The sequence below is a fragment of the Garra rufa genome, chromosome 18 (assembly GCF_049309525.1).
Source record: "Garra rufa chromosome 18, GarRuf1.0, whole genome shotgun sequence".
In the NCBI taxonomy this organism is placed as follows: domain Eukaryota; kingdom Metazoa; phylum Chordata; class Actinopteri; order Cypriniformes; family Cyprinidae; genus Garra; species Garra rufa.
Window position 1 is genome coordinate 41,299,618 of NC_133378.1, and position 10,632 is coordinate 41,310,249.

The 10,632-nt window shown below is 36.5% G+C and overlaps 1 protein-coding gene across 1 annotated transcript in view; it reads right to left on the reverse strand.

Annotated features, from left to right (window-relative positions):
• Positions 1-1,499: 1,499 nt before the first annotated feature.
• The window catches only part of vdra (vitamin D receptor a), a 67,770-nt gene continuing 58,637 nt past the window's right edge, over positions 1,500-10,632 (reverse strand). The window contains exons 4-9 of the mRNA XM_073823276.1: positions 10,203-10,387; positions 8,495-8,594; positions 6,456-6,636; positions 3,271-3,422; positions 3,057-3,173; positions 1,500-1,753 (exon numbers count right to left, since the gene is read on the reverse strand). Coding sequence (XP_073679377.1) covers positions 1,500-1,753; positions 3,057-3,173; positions 3,271-3,422; positions 6,456-6,636; positions 8,495-8,594; positions 10,203-10,387 — 989 coding nt within the window. The remainder of the gene's footprint in view (positions 1,754-3,056; positions 3,174-3,270; positions 3,423-6,455; positions 6,637-8,494; positions 8,595-10,202; positions 10,388-10,632) is intronic.

Below are 10,632 nucleotides of genomic sequence, written 5' to 3' on the forward strand. Positions count from 1 at the left end.
CTTAAAAATAATTTTTAATTGCTATTTTGCTAAACTGAAGGAATTATTCAAAATGTATAAATAATTATACTTATTTATGGTCATATAAATTACAATTATTAACAATTATACACTGCCAATCAAAAGTTTTTTAATGCTCTTTAAAGAAGTCTCTTCTGCTCACCAAGCCTGCATTTATTTGATGCAAAGTACTGCAAAAGCAGTATAATTCTGAAATATTTTTACTATTTAAAATAGCTGCTTTCTATTTTAATACATTTTAAAATGTAATGTATTTTTGATTTCAAAACTGAATTTTCAGCGTCTTCAGTGTCACATAATCCTTCAGAAATTATTCTAATATTTAGATTTGCTGCTCAAAAAAACATCAAAATTATGTGGAAAACAGCTGAGTAGAATTTTTTCAGGTTTCTTTAATAGAAAGTTCTGAAATAGAAATCTTTTGTAACATTATAAATGTCTTAATCATCACTTTTGATCAATTGAGAGCATCCTTACTACATAAAAGTATACATTTTCTATAATTAAAAAATAAAATTAAAAATTATACTGACTTCAAGCTTTTGAATGGTATAGTGTATAATCTTACAAAAGCTTTTTATTTCAGATAAATGCTGATTTTGGATATTTCTGTTTATCAAAGAATGCTAAAAAAATGTACTCAACTGTTTTAAATATTAAAAAATAATAATAATAATACTAAAAAAGACTTGAACAGCAGAGTATTAGAATGATTTCTGAAGGAGCATGTGATGCTGACAGGAATAAATACATTTAAAAGTAACTAACAGTTTTAGTAAAAATAGTAAAAATGTTTCAAAAATGTCTGTTTTTGCCGCACTTTAAAAAAAGAAAACATTAAAAATCTTACTGTTCAAAAACATTTGACTGGAAGTGCACATTATACATTTATATAGTTATTTATAATTATGCGTTTAATAAATGTATTTATTTTTTATTCTAATTTTACATTATTACAGAAATTTATAATTTAATTTAGAGCAAATCCATTACACTTTGTGTGCTCTGTCTGTTTTGAAATGCCACCTACATGGAGCACTCGCTAGGTTTTGGAACAGAGCCATTCTGAAATTGAATTGCATTTAATTTGGCCGACTTTATGTACATCACACACCCACACACACTCATCTATGCACATGAACTAGAAGAGCCTGCTAATCCTATTACAACAGAGGATCACCTGGCCGTACGTTTTCATTGAATACAAACCCATCTCTCTCTCTTAAATATAAATATTAGTTTATATGCATCGTTCTATTCATACATTATTAATACATTCCTTTCAGAACTCCCCATAGCTTAAAAGCGGGAATCCCGAAACGTTATCCAGACCTGTGCACCAGCCCCCCGCCCACCCTCACTCGCTCGCACACGCGTGCGAACGCATCCCTACAGCCCCCCGTAATGCGATGGGTGACGCTCTAGCGGTGTCCCGTCTACCGCCGAGGCTCCGGAGCGTGCCGGGGGGCTCTCGGATGCTAGGACACCTCGCTGCCGAACACCTCCAGCACCAGCGGCGTGAGCTGCATGCTGTGCTCGGGCTGGAAGGACAGCGAGCGGTACTGCTTGGAGTGCTCCTCGTTCAGGCTGCGCAGGTCCGCCAGCTTCTGGATCATCTTGGCGTACAGCAGACGCCCGCCGGGGTGATGGATCCGGATGTACGCCTGCAGGACGTCGCACAGGCGGTCCTGCAGCGCCTCGATCCGCGCATGGTCCTGAACGCCGGGACGATCTGCACGAGAACAGACCAATTCATTTATGAGCCTCATTAAACATTGGAAAATACACTTTTGTGTTCTTCTGTGCCACCTTTTAGTTAATACTGATTACATTTGATTGGTAGCTTATTAAGTTGGCTTGAGAAAGCCAACTTACTGAAATGCTATTTAACCCTCTGGGCCTCCTCATTAAGGGGTCACACTTGGCTCCCTCGCGGTCAAAAGTGACCGAAGCCTTAAAAAGTAACTTTTTTTTTTCTTCTTCAGGAAAATCAATTAAATACATATCCATCCATCCATCTGACAGACTGTACTGCCTTCAAAGCATTCAAGCTTTAAAACTACTTTAAACTTCAATCCTCTTCAGACTGAAAACTTCTACAACTTTTAAAACTTCTAAAATCCTTTTAAAATTCTTTCAAACTTTCTGATCAGGCTTTCTCAAGTCAGCTTAAACTTTGTCTCGGCAAACTTTTTTATCCAGTTCCATTTGTTCTTATTCTGTTGTTTTAATTAGAAATCCTAAAAAAAAACTTATATAAAATATAAATTGCAAGGAAAATGTTTTAATCAGATTTTTGGATTTCTGATTAGAAGGTGCTCCTGAAATTTTGACAGTGCTCCTAAATTTAAGAAAAGTAAACGTAAAGCACTGAACAATCAAATATTTTTAAGAGCAAGTTTAACGGATTACATCACTTCCAGAATAAAGAAATGTCCTGATAATTTACTCACCCCCTTGTCGTCCAAGATATTTGTGTCTTTCTTTCTTCATTACGTTTTTTGAGGAAAACATTCTCCATATAGGGGACTTAAATGGTGCTCATCTTAAAAATGCAGCTTCAAAGGGCTTTGAACAATCCCAACTGAGTAATAAGTGTCTGATCTAGTGAAACAATCTGTAATTTTCCTAAATAAATACATTTTTATACACTTTTTAACCAAAAAATGCTTATCTTGTCTAGCTCTGCGATGCACATACGTACTCTGTGCACTCCGTTTTAAGACAGTATGACGTAAACACTCATTTTCTCCTCCAACTTTAAAATCGTCCTATATTGCTGTTTTACCGTTTTTTGTAAAGGGTGTTTGACCTTCTTTTTTGCATGTTCACTTTGTAAACACTGGGTCGGTACTTCTGCAAGCGATCTAGGGTGATTTTAAAGTCATCTGAACATCTTGGCTGACAAGGGGGTGAGTAAATTATCAGGAAATGTTTATTTTGGAAGTGGAGTAATCCTTTACACAGTAGTATGGTTGAGGTACAGAATACATTGGTGACTGCATGACAGATGCATGCAAAAACCAAACACACACCTGGTGACAGCAGACAGATGGCCATCAGCAGCACATGTTCCTCCTCATGCATGTTCAGCTTCTTCAGACCCACTTGAAACTTCACCAGCGGCTCCAGCAGCTCCAGAGTGTGACCCGCTACACAAACACACACAGGTCAGAGCGTTTGCGTGTTTGTGTGTGTGTGTGTGTGTGTGTGTGTGTGTGTGAGAGAGAGAGTGTGTGTCTGTTTTACCCTTGGTGACGTCACTGATGCAGTATTTGAAGTCTGGTCCTCCGCAGCTCCAGCTCATGTCCTCCAGACTGAACGACTGATTGGACCGCAGCATGATGATCTCGATAGCGCTGGACTTGAGCAGAGCGATCTGATCTTCTGCCGTCAGGTCCCTGAGACAAACCACACACACATGATCTTTGTTTTAGTATACGTTTGTGATTTCTATTCATTTTTGTATTCAGTGTTAATTAGTTTTTATTTCAGTTTTAGTTTTAACATTTCACATATTTCAATGAATGAATATTATTTTCAATAGTTTTAGATTTAAATAACAAATATAGCTGCAAACAGCGATTAAACACTTAATGCATTTAAGCACATAAGGAAAAAGTTGATTTTTGGCACATTCAGGTAATTTACCATAGAAATATGATGATCTGTAACATTTATGACTGTTATAACACCACCTTTGGTCGGATTTCCATAAATTGTTGCATGCTTGTTTAGAATCATCTGTTGCATATGCTCATCTACAGTCGTGGCCAAAAGTTTTGAGAATTACATAAATATTGGAAATTGGAAAAGTTGCTGCTTAAGTTTTTATAATAGCAATTTGCATATACTCCAGAATATTATGAAGAGTGATCAGATGAATAGCATAGTCCTTCTTTGCCATGAAAATTAACTTAATCCCGAAAAAAACTTTCCACTGCATTGTTAAGAAGGCTTCAGGGCGTCCAAGAAAGTCCAGCAATCACCAGGATGGTCTCCTAAAGAGGATTGAGCTGCGGGATCGGAGTGCCACCAGTGCAGAGCTTGCTCAGGAATGGCAGCAGGCAGGTGTGAGCGCATCTGAACACACAGTGAGGCCAAGACTTTTGGAAGATGGCCTGGTGTCAAGAAGGGCAGCAAAGAAGCCACTTCTCTCCAAAAAAACATCAGGGACAGATTGATCTTCTGCAAAAAGTATGGCGAATGGACTGCTGAGGACTGGGGCAAAGTCATATTCTCAGATGAAGCCTCTTTCCGATTGTTTGGGGCATCTGGAAAAAGGCTTGTCCGGAGAAGAAAAGGTGAGCGCTACCATCAGTCCTGTGTCATGCCAACAGTAAAGCATCCTGAGACCATTCATGTGTGGGGTTGCTTCTCATCCAAGGGAGTGGGCTCACTTACAATTTTGCCCAAAAACACAGCCATGAATAAAGAATGGTACCAAAACACCCTCCAACAGCAACTTCTTCCAACAATCCAACAACAGTTTGGTGAAGAACAATGCATTTTCCAGCATGATGGAGCACCGTGCCATAAGGCAAAAGTGATAACTAAGTGGCTCGGGGACCAAAACGTTGATATTTTGGGTCCATGGCCTGGAAACTCCCCAAATCTTAAAACTTGTGGTCAATCCTCAAGAGGCGGGTGGACAAACAAAAACCCATTAATTCTGACAAACTCCAAGAAGTGATTATGAAAGAATGGGTTGCTATCAGTCAGGATTTGGCCCAGAAGTTGATTGAGAGCATGCCCAGTCGAATTGCAGAGGTCCTGAAAAAGAAGGGCCAACACTGCAAATACTGACTCTTTGCACAAATGTCATGTAATTGTCGATAAAAGCCTTTGAAACGTATGAAGTGCTTGCAATTATATTTCAGTACATCACAGAAACAACTGAAACAAAGATCTAAAACCAGCTTAGCAGCAAACTTTGTGAAAAATAATTTTTGTGTCATTCTCAAAACTTTTGGCCACGACTGCAGTTTTATGAAGTTTTGAGCTTTTGTTTAGGATTTATAGGCTTTTGGGTATAATTGGCCATGTCCCTTTAAAAGTGTAAAGTTCAATATTTCTTTTAGAATTATGGATCTAGATGGTTGTACTGCAGTGGTTTTGTTCTAGTGTTTGTGTAAATATATAAACAATTTAACGTCATTCACAATTGAAATATTGTGTTTTTCAAGTCTTTTTAACTGTTACAGCGCCACCTATGTTCTGGCCTTTATAAAACTTTGCATGCTTGTTAAGAACATAGTCTCACTGAGTTTTGTGAAGTTTTCAGTTTTTGTTTATGATTTATAGGCTTTTGGGTATATTTGGCCACTCCACTTCTCTAAATGACCCTGTTATAGCAAATAGGACAAAATTCAACTTTTTTTTTTTTTTTTTAGTTTTCATCTAGACTAGTCCAGAGAATTGTGCTGCAGTGATTTGATTGAGAGTATGCAAAAAACCTAGGACTAGTTTGCAGAAGTATTCTCAATCATTTAATTGACAGCAGTGGTTCGAGAGGCAAAGTTGTCTGGAATGATGAGTTCTATCACATAATACGATTATCACGTGTATGTGTGTAAAACCGTACAATGTACAATCGTTCACGCCCTTGAAAAATGTGATACCACCCCCCCATCTTCTTGTCTAACCTTGTCTAATGGCTTCTTGTCTAATGGGAGCCAATGGCGTCAAATACACAAATGGACAGTGTTTTTCATGTTGATAGGACAAATAGTGCGTAGATATGGTCATTTTTATTAAATAGTGCGTAGATATAGCCATTTTTATATTCATATAGCACCACCAAGTGGCCAAGCTCCTGAGAAGCTTCTGAGTTTGGCGAGGAGATCTCATTCCATTCAGGAGTTATAGGCATTTTACTAAAAGTAGCCCTGCCTCTTTCAAACATTTCGGCATCTGTTTTTGACGATGAGTACCTTTTTTTCGACCTTTTTTTGATCATTATTAATATTCGCTATCCAGTAGCTGGCTTGGTTCCGATCAGACGAAAAACCTAGGACTGGTTCGCAAAAGTATGTTTTTCAAAAAATTTGAAAATTTTATGGTATAGGAGTTATGAGTGAATTGGTAATTTTGATCGCTGTAGCGCCCCCGTCAGGCCAATTAGGGCAAGCCTGGGTGACGTTGTAGGCGGTGTGAGTGCTACCATCCCACCAAGGTTTAAGTCTCTACGACTTACGGTTTAGTCCGCACGCTCAGTTTTACGTGGAGATTGCTGATCCTTGGTCATTCTAACAATTATAATAGGGTTTCAGCGCTACGTGCATAAAACCTCTAAAGACAGCACTGGTTGGGTACCATCATTGGGAAGTGCAACATGCATAGTTTAAACTGAATTGTTAAGAAAAAACTAATGCTTTTTTTGGATGTTTTTTGGACTGAATAAGCTGTGATGCAGTAAGAGAATAGAGTCTCACCTGAATCCAGGGATCATCTTGGCGAATCCAATGACTTTCTGGATGCTGTAGCTGACGAGGTCGGCGAGATGCGGTAACATGGACAGGCGCGAGTTGTCCTCCTCGCTGGAGTCCGGACTGCCGCCGCTGTCCTGATACATCATCAGCAGATTACTGAAGTTCAGCTTAGTGTCCACAGATTCTGTAGGGCGAGATGTTACGTCAGATACCAAACAAATATACCAGAGCCAGAAATAGAAATGCATCATATTTTGCATTAAAGTGAGTGATATTTGCATGATCAGATGTTTTTTGTATATTTTAGATGTTTTAACTCATATGTGACCCTGGACCACAAAACCAGTCATAAGGTTAAATTTGACAAAACTGAGATTTATACATCATATGAAAGCCCAATAAATAAGCTTTCTATTGATGTATGGTTTGTTAGGATAGGACAATATTTGGCTGAAATACAACTATTTGAAATCTGGAATCTGAGGATGCAAAAAAATCTAAAAGACTGAGAAAATCACCTTTAAAGTTGTCCAAATTAGGTTCTTAACAATGCATATTACTAATCAAAAATTACATTTTGATATGTTTACAGTAGGAATTTTACAAAAAATCTTAATGGAACATGAACTTTGCTTAATTTCCTAATGATTTTTGGCATAAAAGAAAAATCAAAAATTTTGACCCATGCAATGTATTTTTGACTATTGCTACAAATATACCCCAGCGACTTAAGACTGGTTTTGTGGTCCAGGGTCACATATAGACAGTTTATTCAGCATCAGACAGTTTTATCCAAAGCGGCTTACAAAAGAGGACAATGGAAGCTATCAAGATCAACAAAAGAGCAATAATATGCAAGTGCTATTACAAGCCTCATTTAGCCTAACAGTACACATAACAAGTGTTTTTTTTTTATTATATAATAAATAAATAAAGAAAATAGCTAGAATAAAAAAGAAAAAGCAAGCTAGTGTTGCAGGCCTAAAATAGATAGAATACAATACAAAAGACAAAAAGAACAGAGAAGCTAGTGTTTTGTTTTTGTTGACGAATATTCCTTTGTCTGAAAACAGCCATGAACAGACTTTTAGAGACTTCAACAATGTAAAAAATGAAGTTCTTCCGCAACATTTTTGTCTCGTTTTCAAGCCACAAATGTGACCCTGGAGCACAAAACCAGTCTTAAGTCGCTGGGGTATATTTGTAGCAACAGCCAAAAATACATTGCATGGGTTAAAATTATTGATTTTTCTTTTATGTCAAAAATCATTAGGAAATTAAGTAAAGATCATGTTCCATGGAGATTTTTTGTAAAATTCCTACTGTAAACCTATCAAAATGTAATTTTTGATTAGTAATATGCATTGCTAAGAACTTAATTTGGACAACTTTAAAGGTGATTTTCTCAGTATTTTGATTTTTTGCATCCTCAGATTCCAGATTTTCAAATAGATGTATCTCGGCCAAATATTGTCCTATCCTAACAAACCATACATCAATAGAAAGCTTATTTATTGAGCTTTCATATGATGTATATATCTCAGTTTTGTAAAATTTAACCTCATGACTGGTTTTGTGGTCCAGGGTCATAAATATCTAAACATTCTTTAATCCTTAGAAGCAAAGCCAAGACACTACAGACAAAATGATACATTAAATTCAGTTTATTTTTCTCATTTTAAGCATGAACTCACTTGATTTTCATAAATTGTTCAGAAAAAAAGATTTAATATCTAAAATCATTTTGCAAGTAAATTTATCTTTGATTTAAGAATGTTGAGATATTTGTTGTGGAAAACAAGACAAGTAAAAAAAATGTTTTTGCAGTCTAACAAATAAAGTGGAAAAATCTCACAGAATGGATGTGTGTATTTCTATTTAAATATATTTTGGCGACAAAATTCTGATCATGTGAGCAAAATGTGACAAAAAGAAAGAAAACTGACAGAAAATGCAGAAGGTTTTCTGTGTTATGTTTCACTACGAATATATAAAGCAATAGTCAATGTTTAGATCGTTTAGTAAAAGTATGTTTGTGTTACCTGGCGAATGGTTGAATGAATCTGACGAGGCATCGGACAGCGAGTGAAGAGACGCGGCTCGACTGGCGCTGCGTGTGACTGGACCCTCACGAACAGGAGGCTAAACGCACAAAATACACCTGATGTTACAAACTATTACACAAACTCTAAAAGAGAAAAAATGGTACTCCATTAGAGAACAAACTGAAAGGTAGAAATAATTACACCGATAAACAGTGTTCAGAAAGATGAAGGAACTGCAGCTCAGGTTTCACGAGGAGAACTTCAGCCCAAATTCTGCTTGTAAATGAAACGACTGCAAAAGGAGAGTCTATAGTAACTACATTAACCTACAACACATTCAGTCTTTACAAATAAAATAACTCCAGTCTAGAATAGCAGCAACATGCATCCAAACAACTGCTTATAAATCTCCATTTGTCCAAAAGTAGGCACCTAATTTTTTTGAGTGAAAAAAGCATTTTATATAAATAAGTTTCACTATATGAGATAAAAAAATTATAAAAATTTGCATTGTTTCTCACACTAGTGTGCTTTAATGTTTAATCAGAAAGATTGCTTTTAAATGCTTTTATTTTGTACTAAATTGCAAAAAGTCATACTTTTAGTGTCCGGGTCAAAAATGACCGAACCCCAAACAAAAGCTTATAAATCTTTCATTATGCTATATTATCACCAAATATTTGATTCAATCTTTTTGTCAACTTGTTTTGTCTCATTTAGGACTGGTTTTGTGTTTCTATTAGCATCAGATCAATTGTAAGCCTCATTTATCTGAAAGTAGGCACCTCGTTTTTGAGTCAAAAAGCATTTTTATGAATAATTTTCACAATATAAGATAAAAAATAATAAAAATTTGCACTGTTTCTCACACTAGTGTGCTTTAATGTTTAATCAGAAAGTTTGCTTTTAAATACTTTTATTTTGTACAAAATTGCAAAAAGTCACCCTTGGTGTTCTAAGGACTCCAAACAAATGCTTATATGTGACCCTGGACCACAAAACCAGTCTTAAGTCGCTGGGGTATATTTGTAGCAATAGCCAAAAATACATTGTATGGGTCAAAATTATTGATTTTTCTTTTATGCCAAAAATCATTAGGAAATTAAGTAAAGATCATGTTCCATGAAGATTTTTTGTAAAATTCCTACTGTAAATATATCAAAATGTAATTTTTATTATTTTACTAGACATTTTATTAGACACGTTTTACCCGAGAACTACTAGTCTCAGAAACTACAAGTCGATGTCACTTCCCTGGTTTGAAAAAAGCACGTAAAAAAGTCCTCCTACTACATCTGTGTGCATGTCAACTTGTAGGAGGACTTTTACGTGCTTTTTTCAAACCAGGGAAGTGACGTCGACTTGTAGATTCTGAGACTAGTAGTTCTCGGGTAAAACGTGTTTTTAAAACACTCATGGTGGACTTACAAATGTTCAGATGCAGCGTTTTGTGAGTACATAACCTATTTACACTACTGTACAAGTTTGGTAAGATTACTTGCACGTTTAGTGTTGCAATTTACGAGATACATCACATGTGCCATTCACTCCTGTAACAAGCAATTAGAAAAACTCTAATATCTTCATAAATGTTTGACTAAGGTAAAAAAAACTTCGGATGGGGTATTTAGATGGGCTTCGGAGTGCATAGCAATGAAGTCAATTCTACTCCGAACCATCCCTTTAAGACGGAGTCTGAACTGACCCTGAATCTGACGAAATCGGAGTAGGAGTCGTCGTAGGTCTTGTGATGTGCCTCCACCAGTGAGTTGATGATCTGCATCTGCTCTTCACTCAGACGAGGTTTCCTGGCCTCCCGCGCCGCTTCCTCCTCCTTACGCTTCAGGATCAGATCCTTCTTCCTCTGCACCTCCTCATCCGTCAGAATGACTGAGAGACAAGACACAACCAGTTACACTTATGAATGATTTGAATGTATGCAAAGTGCATCTATGACATGAAAGATTACGAAAACACATTTTATATAATTCTTTATTTGCTTATATAAAAATCACCCAGTGAAATATAATATATGCCAAACCTTATATGTGACCCTGGACCACAAAACCAGTCATAAGGTTAAATTTTACAAAACTGAGATATATACATCATATGGAAGCTCAATGAATAAGCTT